General features: G+C 36.7%; 1 protein-coding gene across 1 annotated transcript in view; it reads left to right on the top strand.

Annotated features, from left to right (window-relative positions):
* ITGA1 (integrin subunit alpha 1) overlaps positions 1 to 16,195 on the top strand; it is an 89,790-nt gene extending 73,595 nt beyond the window's left edge. The window contains exons 22-30 of the mRNA XM_070935898.1: positions 1,192 to 1,268; positions 2,589 to 2,678; positions 3,197 to 3,299; positions 4,077 to 4,190; positions 6,034 to 6,138; positions 9,499 to 9,603; positions 13,035 to 13,127; positions 14,605 to 14,721; positions 16,137 to 16,195. Coding sequence (XP_070791999.1) covers positions 1,192 to 1,268; positions 2,589 to 2,678; positions 3,197 to 3,299; positions 4,077 to 4,190; positions 6,034 to 6,138; positions 9,499 to 9,603; positions 13,035 to 13,127; positions 14,605 to 14,721; positions 16,137 to 16,181 — 849 coding nt within the window. The 3' untranslated portion in view covers positions 16,182 to 16,195. The remainder of the gene's footprint in view (positions 1 to 1,191; positions 1,269 to 2,588; positions 2,679 to 3,196; positions 3,300 to 4,076; positions 4,191 to 6,033; positions 6,139 to 9,498; positions 9,604 to 13,034; positions 13,128 to 14,604; positions 14,722 to 16,136) is intronic.
* The last annotated feature ends 799 nt before the right edge of the window (positions 16,196 to 16,994 follow it).

Raw genomic sequence — 16,994 nt, 5'->3', positions numbered from 1 at the left:
TAAAATACTTCCTGCAGATTTCACATCTCTCTCTATTCAAGTTTCAGGGACCCCCCTCTAATCCATAAACATTTCCTTCTTTCGGTGCCTGTGTTATTTATTTATGCCAAAGGAAATCCTCAAAACCATAAAAAAGTGAAAATTAGAATATTTTGGACATGTTATGCGACACCTGGAAAAATACGGCATACTTCACTTAATCCTCCAGGGAAAGGTAAATGACTTCCAGGCAGCAGAAAAACATCATGGCTTCAAAATCTAAGGGACTGATTTGGACAAAACTCAACAGCACTTTTTTGTGCGGTTGTTGATAAAAATAGGATTGCCAATATGATCGCCAACATCCGATGATGGATATGGCACAAGGAGAAGAAGTAGTTATTTATAAAGGAGATTTGTCTCTACCATTTCAGGGGAATATTGAAAAAAGAGTTTAGTCTTAATTGCCCACATTCAAAATGATTTAAAAAATGCAACAACATGATTTAATTCAAATCCTTGCATTTCTATCAGCGGTTGTCAACCCATAATGGAATTACTGCATTACTCATAACTATTGGTTACATTATTTTAAGATTACAAGCTGAACATTAATAATATGTTGGAGGAAGTCTATGTGATGGGCATTATAAAAATATTTTAAGCAACAATTTTCAAATGTTAAGTCCATGTTCATACCTACAAGTTATATTTCTAAATTAAAACAAAAATGTCAAATGAATTGTAGCAATAGGATTATTTTGTCATTCACAGCCTTTTTGCCTTTTGTTTTCATATGCACAGATTTTATATTAATTTTATATAAATATATTTATATAGAATCATTAGTCCAAATGTGCATGACAACTTCACAACGTGTGTGGGTATGTGTACACTAGGGACCTCTCTCAGACTTTACAACCTCATCTTCATTTTATTGCTATTTATTTAAACACTGACATTTAATTTTTATCATTTGTCGGGTTGTTTTATTGTTGTGAGCCGCCCCGAGTCCTACGGGAGAAGGGCGGCATATAAATCTGACAAATAAATAAATAAATAAATTGCTCAGTGTAGATAAAAATAAAACATTTCTTTTACTAAGAGGAAATGTAATGATGAATTGTATTCAATTTTTGTTGAAAATATAATTGCAGTTTTATTTTATTTAATTATAAACACTGACATTTTATGCACTTTCTTTTCATTTAGATTTTCTTTGAAATAGCATTCCAATTCAATGTGTCCCACCTCCTGGAAAATACAACAATTCACTTTTCTGTTACAAGGTTGGTTCCATCAATATCTACACAACTTTAGATTGAATTGGGGTCCACTCTCTTTATTTTGGGTTCCCCCAGTGAATTTATGGAGGGTTTCCACTGAATCAAGATTGCACAAAAGGAAAATTGGTCTATAATTTGTTGGAATAAAAGGCTAAATGGTGATATATAAAAGAGTGAAATCAAATAATAAATTTCATTGAATGATTAAAATGTAATAAAAGAATGAATGACAATATAGTAAAATAATACCTAAAGCAATGGTAATGTAAGTGGTTAAAAGGATTAATAAAGGGTAAATTTGAAACTAATGAAAGCTTAACCAATGGCAAATCTTATATTAATTCAAATCAGAAAAATTGAATGGAGCTCCAGCATTTGTAAATTCCATTTATAGCATAAGCATATTTAAGCATCCAAACTATTAAATCTTAAATCAGATTCATTATCTACTCCTTTAGTGGAAGGTTCAATGTTCTTATGCGGTTTTTGACTTTGGGTAGAATTAAGAAAACTTAATAAAGAAAGGAAATGTGAAAGGAAAAAAAGATTTCTATCTGATAAAGAAATTCAAAGGGTAGAATACTCTGTCCATTTATAGTGTAATAAAAGTTTAAAGGTCTTGAATTGGGGGGGGGAATCCTGACAGCATGTTGGTAGTGGTGCAATGATTATCATGCAATATTGAAGACTAACTCTGCCCATAGTCAAGAGTTTGATCCTGACCAGTTCAAGGTAGACTCAGCCTTCCATCCTTCCAAGGTCAGTAAAATGAGGACCCAGATTGTTGAGGGCAAAAGGCTGACATTGTAAACTGCTCAGAGAGTGCTGTAAAGCACTGTGAAGTGGTATATAAGTCTAAGTGCTGGTGCTACTGCTCTAACATCAATAAATATTTCCTTGCTTCTTTATATGAGTTAATGTTTTATTGATACCAGTATTTTGCAGTGATCCTATGATTTGATTGACTGCTGACATTCTTAAGTTGTCATTAAATTTCGTTGGTCACTATTTCTTAAGTTGCTGATTACATCTACAAATCTTGATAAACCAGCATAGATATTAATTAATTGTTGCACCAAAAGCATTTCTTTTGGATTCCATACTTAATAGGCTATTTTAAATCTGAACTTTCCTCTCAGCAATTAAGTTGACTCTAGGTTACACATTTTTCCACTTCAAGTGTTCTTTTCTTTACATGTAAACATTAAATAATTTTATAATGTAACAATAAGGCAAAACATGGGTTGTTGTTTTGAGTATCGTAGCTTGTTGGTTAAAATAGGTTGTGGTTTAAAGCAACTTTTAAAATATATTTTGTTTTAGTGATAGTGATGAACTTGATGAGACTCTTGGAGACAACAGAGGAACTATTTCAATTCCAATAAAATATGAAAGTGGATTAATATTTAAAAGGTATAACTAGATTTTATCGGTTTTTTTATACTGATCATCCATGGTTTTTTTTCTGTTCTGTTGATAGATAGTCTCTTCCTCCCAAAACAAGAGAGTCATGTAGTAGCACTGTTTCATAAGTAAATAGAGCAACTAAACTGTTCCACATCTTATATATGACAAAAATTGCATGCTATATTATCTGGCTTGTTCCATCACTGAAAACATATTCAATTAATCAATGTTTTACCTCTGATTAATCTGGGGAAAAACTGGTATTTAAATAGAATGGTATTAGACTGTTGTGTTTCACTAGTTAGTTTAAAATGGATTAACAATTTCATACTGTATAAATTGCATAGGAAAAATCATGCACTGTTCAGAAAAAAATCTCAGGTTTATTAAACCCATAATTTCATGAACAAGATATTGAAACATATTGTTTCATTTTATTTTATTTTGTATGGATGACTGAAATGAGACATGTGTGACTATTTTGTGATTCCAAATCACTGAACATTATTTTATTTCTTTTTAAGAGAAGCTAGTTCGCATCACATTATCATTGCTGCAAATGATACAATACCTGCAATCATTAATTCTACTGACAATATTGGAGAAGAAATTAATATAAACTACTTGGTAAGAGACAATGCCATTTTTTCTGGTTGCGGACTTTGAAAAATAACATTTATGTGCTGTATTTTTTTTTAATCAGGTAAATTTTTATTATGCCAGTTTGTAACATTTTCTATGAACTAGACAGAACTTTCTGCAAATGGAGCTTCTGGTCACCTCACCAATTTTTACTATCCTGTTTATTTTCCCCTGCACATCTCCAAAAATCTGCTCCAAAGGATACCCAGACTTTCAGGACAGATTTGGGATGGGTGTATATTGTTACAGAGGGGAGAAACAAATTCACACTTCTGGCAGGAGCTCAATACTATGGTTTGATACAGCTACAATTCATCCATTCAACTATAAACATTTTCCAGTTATAGACACTTTTCTGAAACATAAATGCCACTTATTCTTATTCTTCATTTTTTCCCTTGAACCCATGTTGGCAAGGAATTACCATAGTAAGAAGCTTAAACATATTTACAACAAACCACAGACCAAAACAAGTTGTTGTGTCAGTGTGGTATAACATGGCCACTGGAAATATACCACAGATCATTTATTTTCTTTACCTTAGGGATATGTTCTAGTTTAATTTATAGACTTTTGGTTTCTAAGATAATGTTTAAATAATTATTTTCCTTGCATGCAAATTTGGTAAGGTAGAGATCTACTGCTATGAAATAAAATTGTACACTGTGTTATTTGTTTAGTAGTGACTGTAGCACCTGTTAACAACAGGGAAAACATTTATTTTTATTTTTATTTTAATTAGCCTTTCATTCATCTTTATAGATTGAGAAAGGAGAACATTTCTTACAGCCACAGCTTGCACTGCAAATCTCATTTCCAAAAAATATTTCAGATGAAAATCAAATCCTTTACTTCACCAGGATATCATATTCAGAGGTAAATCGGCAATAAATGAACTAACACTGCTCTGCAGTTCAAAATTAGACTTTGATTTCCACAACACGGGTCCTTCAATGAGTAAATGTTCCATCTGTTTCTTTCCATTGGTATTTATAAGGGGGGAAATGGACTCTACTTGGCTGTCATAATAAATTAGATAAATTAGAAATGCTCTCTGGAATTATCTTCTAAAATAATCTCTGATTTATCTAATGTTATAATTTAAGAAAACAATTTGTCTGATCTCTATATAATCTAAATCCAAAGAGATACATTATCTATATCAATAAGACATAACCATGGAAAACAAAGTAGTGTGCCATGATACAAATCATTGTTTGGAGCCTTGGGTTTCAAGCATGGTTTATCACATCAAAGAGGTTTCTACAAACTGACCCCATCCAGTTATGTCAAACTACCATCACTGCAAGAAAAGAGATCTGCTGATCCTACTGATTGGGAATTATGGGTGTCATATCTGGGATAAGTAGAGATATAATCCAATATACCTGGAGGGTACCAAGGAAGGAAGGAAAAGAAAGAAATCCCTGTGGATTGTACTCCTATTTAACAACTAGTCATTGCCAACTATAAGGGGCGGCACTCATCTTCGATTCAAGGGCATGAGCCAGCATTATCCAAAGACATTTCCATGGTCATGTGGCCAGCATGATGTCATGGAGTGCTGTTATCTTCCCACCGAAGTAGTACCTATTTATCTACTCACATTTGCATGCTTTTGAACATGCAAGGTGAGCATGAGCTAGGCAAAAATGGGCACTCACCTCAGGTCTTGAATGCTGGGGTCTTGGTCTCAAACCAAGTAAGGAGTTTTGCTATAATAATTAGACATTGAATTGAGGAAATATGAATATAAACCCACTTGGGCATTTGAGAGAGCCAAAAAAGATATAGTAATGAAGATGCCAACTTGGCACATAAGGAACCCAGATTCACTCCCGTTTTAAACACGGAGCTCACTGGATAACAGGCTCAGTCATTGCCTTTCAGCCCAAACTACTTAACAGTGATAAAAAAATAAAGGACATCCCTTATTGTATACAAATGTCAACTCCAAGAAAAGAAATTGTATGAATGTAACAATAAATAATCACAATGATAACAAAAAATGAAATATTTCTGATATATTTTAGTTTTGGCCAAGTGTTAAACTGTGTTTTAAAGTTACATATTATGCTCAATATATACTTTTGTATACTTTATATAAATCTTTCACATTAATTGCAAAATTAAATATATAAGCATGAGAAATTGTAATGCTAAAATAAAACAATAATTGCTAAAGTAGCCCAAAACTAGTAGCAGAGGTTAAAAATTTGTATACAGTAGAACCTCTGCTCACGACCATAATTTATTCCATAACTTTGGTCACAACCCAATTTGGTCGTGACCTGAATCTAATTTTGGAAATTTGACGCTTACAAAAAAAATGGTGCAAAAGGGGAAATCGGCCACCCAAAAAAAAATCATGAATTTTTTGGCTGGAAAACGATTTGGTTGTGGTCAGAAGCATTCGTGACCAGAGGTTCTACTGTACTCTGATCTGGAAGAATGAAGGTAGAGGAAACTAGTGATTTGCTCTCTCACACAGCTCCTGTGTTTCTTCAGAAAGTTGAGTAGTTTTCTGACTCATTAGGAAAAGTGACTCTGAGAACAGATGGAGGGCAGTGACTTTGGTGACAATCATCCTTTTTCTAGCAGTTAAAGCATTCTAGCCAGAAAATAGTCAAGGGATGTTATCTTTGGGGAAAGACTTGGAGTCCTCTGTTAAAATTATTGCAAGATATTTAAAACATTACATTTTTTCTTTTTGTGATAGAATGCAAAATGCCAATCCAGCCACCCAAGTGATTTGTTTAAGATTGATATGGGCAAACCATTCACAACATCAAGAATACAAGAACCTCTAAAGGATCCTAACATAGTATGTATACCTGATTTTATGTGGGGTTTTTTTTGGGGGGGGAGTTAATACTACATTTTAGTGTATAATATTAAATTGGGGTTGAATTGTGATCATATGAATATAATAATAATAATAATAATAATTTTATTTCTATACCGCCCTTCTCCCGAAGGACTCAGGGCGGTGTACAGCCTATTTAAAAACACAAAAAACACGACAACAATTAAAATTTAAAATCATTAAATAATTAGGCTCCAATTAAAATCCCAGAAATTTAAAATACCCCAATTTAAAACATTATGTTAATAGCCCTGCCTGGCGGAACAACAGGGTCTTCAGAGCGCAGCGAAACACCCGGAGGTCGGAAATCTTTCGTATTTCGGGGGGCAATTCATTCCACAGGGCTGGAGCTCCCACAGAGAAGGCCCTCCCCCTGGGTGTCGCCAGCCGACATAACTTGGCTGATGGCACCCGGAGGAGACCCTCTCTGTGGGAGCGAACTGGTCGGTGGGAGGCTATTGGTGGCAGAAGTCGGTCTCGAAGGTACCCGGGTCCTATGCCATGGAGCGCTTTAAAGGTGGTAACCAACACCTTGAATCGCACCCGGAAGACCACTGGGAGCCAGTGCAGCTCGCGCAGGAGGGGTGTCACATGGGCACAACGGGTTGCACCCATAACCACCCGCGCGGCCCGCATTCTGGACCAGTTGGAGCCTCCGAGTGCTCTTCAAGGGGAGCCCCATGTAGAGAGCATTACAATAGTCCAACCGGGAGGTGACAAGGGCGTGAGTGACCGTGCGCAAGGCGTCCCGATCCAGAAAGGGCTGCAACTGGCGAATCAGGCGAACCTGATAAAAGGCCCCCCTGGCCACGGCCGTCATATGCTCTTCTAAAGACAGCCGTGCATCCAGGAGGACACCCAGATTGCGAGCCCTCTCTGTGGGGGGCAAAGATTCACCCCCAATAGTCAGCGATGGCACCTGCTGACCATATCGGGGCGCCGGAAGCCACAGCCACTCGGTCTTGGAGGGGTTGAGTCTGAGCCTGTTCCTCCCCATCCAGGCCCGCACGGCCTCCAGGCAGCGGGACATCACATCAAGGGCATCGTTGGGGTGGTCTGGGGTGGAGATGTACAGCTGAGTATCGTCAGCGTACAGATGACACTTCACCCCGAAACCACGGATGATCTCACCCAGCGGCTTCACATAAATGTTGAACAGGAGAGGCGAGAGGACCGACCCTTGTGGCACTCCCCATGCGAGATGCCTCGAGGTCGACCTCTGTCCCCCTGCCAACACAAACTGCGAGCGGTCGGAGAGGAAGGAGGAGAACCACCGCAAAACGGTGCCCCCTATTCCTAACCCCCTCAACCGCTGCAGCATGATACCATGGTCGATGGTATCAAAAGCCGCCGAGAGGTCTAATAGGACTAGGACAGAGGAGCAGCCCCTGTCCCGAGCCCTCCAGAGATCATCCACCAACGCGACCAATGCCGTTTCAGTGCTGTACCCCTGCCTGAAGCCCGACTGGTACGGGTCTAGATAGATAGCTTCATCCAGGTGCCGGGGAAGTTGTCGTGCCACCACGCTCTCAACAACCTTCGCCACAAAACGAAGGTTGGAGACTGGACGATAGTTGGCTAATTCAGCCGGGTCCAGGGAAGGCTTCTTGAGGAGGGGCCTCACTACCGCCTCTTTCAAGGCGGCAGGAAAGGCACCCTCACTCAGAGAAGCACTTATAATCCCCTGGAGCCAGCCTCGTGTAACCTCCCGGGAGGCCAGCACCAACCAGGAGGGACACGGGTCCAATAAACACGTGGCGGCACTAATCTTACCCAGAACCCTGTCCACATCCTCGGGAGTCACAGGATCAAACTCCTCCCAGATAACATTCTCAAGACCTGCCCTCGTCTCCTCCCGTGGACTCATCCAGTCGGAGTCCAAGCCATCCCGAATCCGAGCGACTTTATCGTGCAGGAATTGCACAAAATCCTCAGCGCGACCCTGCAATATAATCATATGTATATTTTTCTTGTGCTAAGAGCAATGATATGCAACTATAATATTCTTATTGCTAGAAATGTAATTGGAAATAATGTTTTTAAATCTACAACATGGACTTTTAAAATGTTTAACTTTGGAAATTTGATTTTCACCATCTCTCCAGACAAAGAGATTAAAAAACAACTTTCCATCAAAGTCCATGATGGTGTTTCAGTCAATCATCAATTAGAACAATTACATATCATAAAAATGTTGGTGGATAAAATGTTGGTAGGTGCCTGTTAATAAGGCTGTCATGGCTAATGCAAGAGATTTTCACTGTCAGAATAAATAATCCACTCTAGGAATTAAGAGTGCCTCTTCCTGGACAAGGAGGTACTGTTCATGCCTTAGTCATCTCCCAGGTAAATTTTTGAAGACTGCCCTTGACCATCCAGAAGCTACAAATGAATAGTGTAAGCAGTGATGAACACATCTTGGTATGCCCATATTACACCGATTTTTCTTGAGTTGCAATGCTTCTGGGTTCAATTTAAGATGCTGGTGTCACCTAAAAAGTCTTTCATGTCAGATTATTTACAGGAGTGTTCCTTGATGTGGGCCCAACAATGCTGGCCTTTCATAAAGCATTGAAGACCTGGATGTGTTCCAAGGCCTGGGTATTGGGAGGCTAGGGTTGGAAGGTTAAATCAGTGTTTCTCAACCTCATCAACTTTAAGATGTTTGGAGTTCAACTGTTGTAATTCCTTAGCCAACATGGGGAATCACAAATATTTTAAGATTATTAAGGTTGAGAAACAATGGGTTAAATCAGGGGTGTCAAACTGGCGGCCCGCGGCCCAGATGCGTCATGTGCAGGCCATGCCCACTCCAGTTCCACGGGAAATGTTGTGATATGTCATGTGACAGCATCGTGATGCCGCGAGTTTGACACCCATGGGTTAGATGGTCCATTGAGTGTGTTTGTTATTTGTTTTGGTTGGCTTTATCCTCAGTGACCATTGTAGTTTTTCTTCTTTGCTGATATTTCTTCTTATTGTTTTAATATGTTGTAAGTGGGCCCCAAAGGCACATTCACTAGATGTGCAGCCATATAAATTGATTAAACAAATAACATTAGTTAAATTATCCTTATTAGATTTTTAAACAGATTTTTATTTATTATAGCCTGCAGTGAGGGCCTTCCTGAAGGCAAAATGATGAGCAATTTGAACACTGACTGAACTTTAATGGTGTCACCATTGTTATTATCAGGACACTTCATACTTATTTCAGCATGATATGGAGAATGTATCAGGTTATCTAAAATTTTGCTATTTTGGGTAGTTATATGTTGCAAATATATTAATAAGATGTGTTTATGGTCTTTTATACAGAATTGTGATGGATATGATTGTGCATCCATTAATTGCACTATAGCCCCTTCGAATATAACTCATGTGAATATTTCATTCAGACTCTGGAAGCCTACTTTCATAAAGGTAAGTGAGCTATTATGTTTATTAAGAATTTAAAATGATATCAAAATCACATACATATTATAGGTACATGCTGCTTACTTCATCTTTATTGGGACTGGCTGGGAAGGTTCTACTGAAAGAAGTGTTATGCTGTATTATCAATACATAATTTGTTCAGGGGGCAGGTTTTTTATCGTGATTGAACTGTTTTTGAATTCAACTGTATTTCTTGATATATATTCAATTTAATGTAATTTTATTGTTATTGTATTTGCTGTAGGCCAAATTTGATTGAAGCACAGGAATTGACAGAGTTTTATTTTATTCATGCTCAGAATTCCCAGATGTTAGCCATACTGGGAATATGGAAATTCTAGCTCAATAATTCTTGATGGTAATAGATAAAACTGTAAACTATATTGAGTTTCATAATTAGAGTGTACATTTACAGGTAGTACTCAACTTACCACAGTTCATTTAGTGACCATTTGAAGTTACAATGGCACTGAAGAAAATGGCTGATGACCAGTTTTCAAATTTATGCCCGTTGTAGCATCTCCATGGTCACATGATCAAAATTTGTATTATTTATCAAAGAAATGTCATATTTATGACCGTTGCAGTGTCCCAGGTCATCTGATATCCTTTTGTGACTTTCTGACAAGCCAAGTCAATGGGGAAGCAAGACTTAAGAACTGCAATGATTCACTTAGCAACTGTGGCAAGAAAGGTCATAAAATGGGCAAAATTCACTTAACAGCTGTCTTGCTTAGCAACAGAAAATGTGGGTTCAATTGTGGTTGTAAGTCAAGGACTACCTGTATACTATTATGACATAAGAAAAGAAATGTGTTAAGTTCTCCTCTTTTTTCCTTGTTTCTTCATGCTAAAGCAATGAGCAACATAAACTGTCACCCATCTACATATGTTTGAAGCCAATCAAACATTACAGTATAGCACTGTAATGTTGTAAAACAATAATCTGTAGACTTTTCTTTCTGTCATGTCAGGTAATAATTTCCTTTCACTAAGACAAAGTGTAGAGTGAAAAGAAGAATTACCTTCTTTCCTCTAAAAAAAAATTATTGATAGTACTTAACAGTTTTCATGGATGTTGGTAGATTCTTTATTTTGAAACCAGAGCAAAATTGTCTTTATAAAGTGATGGCTAGCTAGATACTGTTAACTATTTTTCAGTAAAGGATATTGTTGTTAATATTCAAAGAAAGCAGAGACTGGCCTAAACAGAAATGTAGCCATTTGTTCCATCACAGCTTGGATTTCCCATTTTACCATAAGGGAGCCCCAAGGGGCCTTTTACAAGAGGCAATTGGACTTTCTTGTTTTTTTTCTTTTGAAGACGTTTCACTTCTCATCCAAGAAGCTTCTTCAGCTCTGACTTGAGCTGTCAGTCAGAGCTGAAGAAGCTTCTTGGATGAGAAGCGAAATGTCTTCAAAAGAAAAAAACAAGGAAGTCCAGTTGCCTCTTGAAAAAGCACCTTTGGAACAACCGTGACCTGGATGACTGAGAATCTCCACAGACATCATAAGGGACCCTGTCCCAGCAGGGCCAAGAGGAGATCTAAAACAAAATTAGAGTACTGATTCATCAGGGAAATGTTCCAGGTAACTAAAGCTATGAGAAGAATATACCATTGAAAAGAGGGAATGTTGCCTCAGTATCCAGGTGTGTGATAAGACTAAAAATCAAAGAACCAGAGAAAAAATAAAACAAAAATTGCATATAAAGAATGCCAAGCTTTGACAGCAGGTACAACATTAGTTTTAAATTGATAATGAAGATACCGAAGTGGTGGAAAGCTTCTGCTCTTTAGGATCAACCATCAACAATAAAGGAACAAGCAGCTAAAATTATCATTTGATAGAACAGCCATGAAGGTCTTGGAAAAAATATTGAAATGCTCTAATCAGGGGTTAGATGGGGGCTGCTGGGGGTTTGCAGGGGTTCGGGAGAACCTCTAGCTAAGATTCTGTGCAGTTTGGAAGAATCCCCAAATCCCAGTCCTGGCTGCCCCCCCCCCAGGAGTCCCCATGTGGCCTGTTTTGGATGCAGGTAAGTGCAGGGTGCGCACGGAGGCTGAGGGAGGGTAAAAAACAGGCCTACTGGAGGCCCATTTCCAGCCTCCAGAGGGCCTCTGGAGCCTGGGGAGGCCATTTTCACCCTCCTGGATGCTCAAGGAAAGCCTCCGGAGCCTGGGGAGGGAAAAAAGCCCCCACACACCATGGTGCAGGAGGCCAACTAGGCCACGCCCACCATGGTCATGCCCACCCAGCAACCAGGCAGAGAACCCCTTGCTAAAATTTTTGAAGGCCACCCCTGGCTCTAATGTGTCTATACTGACAAAGACAATTATGTAAGCCATGGTATTCCCTGTGACATGTCATGGAAATGAAAGTTGGACTTTAAAGAAGCAGGATATAAAAAGTACTGACGCCTTTGAACTTTGACGTCAGAAAGAGACTCCTGAGAATACCAACCAAATGGATCATTAAACAAATCAACCCCTAGTTCTCACTCAAGGCACAAATGACCAGGCTCAAATTATCCTATTTTGGACACATTATGTGAAGATCCAGTTCTCCGGAAAAGGTTCTAATGCTGGATAAGTTAGAAAGCAAGAGAAGGCTGGCAGCAGCAAAGTAGATGGACTCAGTTATGACTGTTGGGAGACATGGAAGAATAGGTTAAGGACAGATCATCTTGCAGAAAAATCTATTTGGTTGCTAGGAGTTGAAAATGGCTTGATGACACATAATCAAATCTTTATATGCAGCTCTATAAGCCATATGTTTCTGGTTTCCTGCAAGCATTTTTACAACAAAGATATTGCCTTAGAAGCTGTATTAGAAAGGAAAAAAATCTCTCCATGTTCTAGCATTGGCTTCAACTTGCAAGCATTTTTTTGTTGTTGTTCTTTGGTCCAAAGATTGATCTCATGAGATTGTAGGAGAAGGACAACTGAAAACATTGGACAATAAGTGAGTCCAGATGGTAAGCAACATTTGTGTAGAGTCCAGATTATTGTTTCCCAACTCTGGCATGCCTTGAGGATTATGGTGGAGTTTGAGATGAATTCAAACTGCAGTGTCCAGTAAGGGATGCAAATATTTTGATGCCAATAGTTTTTCCTTTGGCTTTCTTGTGCCAACCTCCAGAAGAAAAGGTTTAAATAAAATCCTACATTTTAAATTATCTGTTAAATCCTAAAGTTTAAATTATCCTTAATAAGCCAAAATGCTGCTTATTTTCCCTATGACGGTCATTAAATGAATGTAATAGTAAATTATTCTGTCATCACAGCAAATTCCTTTATGTGCACTTCTACTGACATTTCTTATAAGCAAAAAGCAGCATTTTCCTCTCTGGATCATCTTTTGAATTTGGAACCATCAATGTAAGAATAAGTATTATCACTTCCATTTTATTCTAGGCAAAAATTCACAGCGTAGAACTCATTGTGAAAGCAAGTCTAAGGAGTGAAAACTCATTAATGATCTTGAAGAAAGAAAATGAAAAAATAGACGTGAGTTCCAGCAGAGTTATTTTGCATATCATAAATTCAACTTGCAAGCCAGTTTAGCCAGAAAAATTATCTGCCGGTAATTAAGTGGAAAATCCTATTATAGAAAAATTACTTATAAGTAACCATTCAGATCATAAGCTGTATATTTGTTTGCAACTCAATTAGTATTTTTACTTGAACCTTAATACAACTGTTGGCATTTTACAAATTAATAAATAAATATTTGTTAGTGTCCTTGTAGAAATAATATTTAGATATGTATAACTCAGTGGTGAAATGTAAAATTTGTTACTACCAGTTCTGTGGACTTGGTGGGAGGTAATGTGAGCGTAGCCAACTTATTTTTTTCCTTTTAAAACCATTTTTTCTACAACCTCTTCCACCGAAGGTTGTTAAAAAAATGCTTTTCAAAGCCTCTGACGATCCCAGCTGAGCCATGGGATCATCAGAGGCTTTTTTTTTTACTTTTTAAAAGCATTTTTTCGGCTGAAGAGGTTGTAGAAAAAATGCTTTTAAAAATTAAAAAAAAAGTTTCTGATGATTGCGTGGCTCAGCTGGGCATGGGGGTGGCAGGGATTTTTGCTACTGGTTCTCCGAACCACCGGGTGCCATCGCTACTGGATCGGGCGATCCGGTCCGAACCGGGAGCATTTCACCCCTGGTATAACTGGTATAATGCATATGATATACAATGTATAAGATGTCAGCCCATATCTTTTGTCAGTTTAGCTAATTGGACAACTGAAGCTCCGTCTTTTTCATGTATGTGTTATGTATGTGATGCATCATATTAAACAAGACTGACATATAATTGCCTTGCTCAACAGTGAGATGGGCAGGATATAAATTTAATCCATCAGTCAAACAATAAAACTTATTTTTATTTGGGAAATATCTAAATCCTATATTAGGATTAAGAGTTACAGTATGGTAGGTATCAACTTGCAAATCAGCAGGTATAGAATTATAGTTTTAATGTAGGTGTAAAATTGGAGCTTTAATGATGTACTGTTGATAATATGACTTATCACATTTTTCTTTCCAAGACACAAGTATTTATTTATAGAATAGAACCACATTGCAGAAGAAACAAAATCTTTGCACTTATAGAACTATCCCATAACTGGGAGAGAATCAGAGTTCAAATATTCCTAACACTAGCATTTGTACGATCACATTTACACTTTTTAACTGTTCCCTAAACAGTTTTATTCATAAAAAAAAAGCTAGGAGTCAGAACCAGTGGTTGTTTCCCATCCAACATCTGCAGCAGATTTTGAAAAAAAGTGGAAAGTTGTTGGGATAAAAATAATTTGTCCTGTCTCACTAAAGGGAACCTTTGAATCCATCCCAAGTTGTATTTGATAACAAAAGAATGAGTTTCTAATGAATAAAAAAGTAGTTTCTATTCAACTTGATTCCTCAGTTTCTATTTTAGAAAAATCATGAATGCTTGTTTTGATTTAATGTATTTCAGACAATAATTCAAATCTCAAAGGAGCTTCTTCCTGGCCATGTGCCATTATGGGTCATTCTGCTGAGTGTTTTTGCTGGGCTCCTGATTCTTACCTTGCTTATATTTGCATTATGGAAGGTATGAAGTATTTTTCCACATTTTCCTTTTCTGAAATCTTGGTGAGTTGGCAAAGGCAAGAAGGGGGAAATCTTTCTGATTACCTGCTTAAGCAATGCCACTTAAATGATGAGCCATCCGTGAATAAAAAAAATATATCAATGCTTGCTATTGTGCAGTGTTATAAATTTTTTAAAAAAGTGGTTCAGAAAACAGTTTTTATTTGCCATAATTTTCAAAGTTGGAGTATATATTATTATTAAATGGTGGTTAATTAATTAATATTTATACAAGCAGATTCTGAATGTTATAAAAATGTGCAAAATATTTTGGAGGATGTTAGTGTCTGTTCACATTGGTATTGTTATCTTGGAATTAATCTGTTTGGATGGAAAGATAATCCAAATAAGAAAAACAATGCTCTGAAACTTTTAGTCTAAACTTGCACTTCCTTATAAGCTTGGCTTTTCCTAAATCCTATTTCTCACATGTGTCTTTTTTCATGTTCTTATAACTATTTAATTTTCAGTTTTCAATTTATATAAATATATATTTGCAAATTTCTACTGGGAATTATTTTCATTTCTTCCAGTGTTCCATATAAAAATACTTTATTGTTCTCATATTTATTGTTCTCATCGGGTTTGAAATATAGTGCACAGTGATATAATCTAATACAGTTTAAACAGCTGTTATTAGTCATCTGTCCATAAGTTGGCAGTCTTGTCAAAGCTAAGAAAATAAGATCTTTACAACTTGAAACATCTCTTAGTATCTTAGGAGATACACTGTAGTTTCATTCATTGTTTCATTACATTACTATTAATGTAACCACAAAGTGACCCACTTATCATAGGTAATAATAATAATAATAATAATAATAATAATAATAATAATAATAATAATAATAATAATAATAATGATGATGATAATAATATCAAATTTGCATCAATAAAATAAAATGGAGAGAGACAGAAGAGAGAAAATTAAGATAGTGCCTTAGTAATTGACCATACAGAATATTAAATGATATTAGAAATAAAAGATACAGGACATCAGAAATCCCAAGGTGCAAAAATAAATGGCACTAATACAATTATGAAAAGTAATGCTTTTAATTCCAATCAGAATGCATGTCATTCTATATAATTCCATCAGAGTAAATCTAGTATCTATTACCAAATTAACTAATGGATTTTTTATAATTTATATTTGTCCTAATATGGTTTTATGACTTTTGTCCCTTTTGTTTCATCTGAAGAAATTTTCGAAGCATTGCAACGATTGACACTCAAGGAAAGGTGTCACCTGGAATCTGTCATTAGCTCATAGTCTAATTTTTTTTTTTGCATTCAGATTTTGCATTTATCTCCTTTGTGTCTAATGCAGTAATTTTTAATCTGAGTTATGGTTTTTCCCCATTATTTTCCTTGCAGGCTGGATTTTTCAACAGGCCCTTAAGAAAGAAAATGGAGAAATGAGAAGAAAATCCAGACAAAAGAAAAAACTCTTAACAGTTCTGCAATGATCTGTCCTCAGGTGGACTTCTGAGATATGACTATAAATCAAATACTTGGTTTAATGTAGGAAAGGTCATAAAAGTTTTACTTCAAACAACACCGTATGCTGAGCAATAAAAGAAACAAAAAGAAAATAAAACCAACAAACCAAAGGTAGAAAAGATAATTGTGGAAGAAAACTATTTTTTCTTTTCCTTTTTTATAGGTGAGCAGGACTGAAAAATCTGTGCAACTTGTTCTGAACTTGCATCTTTTTTCTCGGATAACTTTTTCTTCATGGATATACAAAGCAACTTTGAAGCCAAGGTGTATTCAAAACTAGGGACAGAGCAAAGAGACAATTTATTCCTCAGATTCTACCCATTATTTTTAATATTGTCACTTATTTTTTAGAGCACAACCCACAGATTTTTATCTCAAATGTATGCACAGGAACATATATCCTACTGAATGGAATTTGAGGATTTCAAACAGTGTCTGACATGCATATTGCATAAGAATCATCTGCAACTTTGATTTATCGTCATTCTTAAATGGGGAAGAAGCCAGTATTCAAAGCTGAGCATGCTACTGTTTTGGGAAACATTTATCCAGGAGGAAAAACACCCTTCAGAAATTAGCAACGACACCATAAAATTTCACACAGGTGTTAGCTATCAAGCATCGGATGGAATTCCCCGCCTTGTGTATAACTGTAGAAAAATCATTACTTAATGGCTAAGGTCATATTTGTAATTGGAGCAGCTCAAGTACACCTTGTTATTTACAATTTGA

Source organism: Pituophis catenifer, unplaced genomic scaffold, assembly GCF_029215685.1.
Source record: "Pituophis catenifer annectens isolate HBS135680 unplaced genomic scaffold, rPitCat1.0.hap2 SCAF_2, whole genome shotgun sequence".
NCBI classification, from domain to species: domain Eukaryota; kingdom Metazoa; phylum Chordata; class Lepidosauria; order Squamata; family Colubridae; genus Pituophis; species Pituophis catenifer.
Note: the sequence above shows the minus strand (reverse complement) of the source record. Positions and strands in the feature narration are given on the sequence as shown.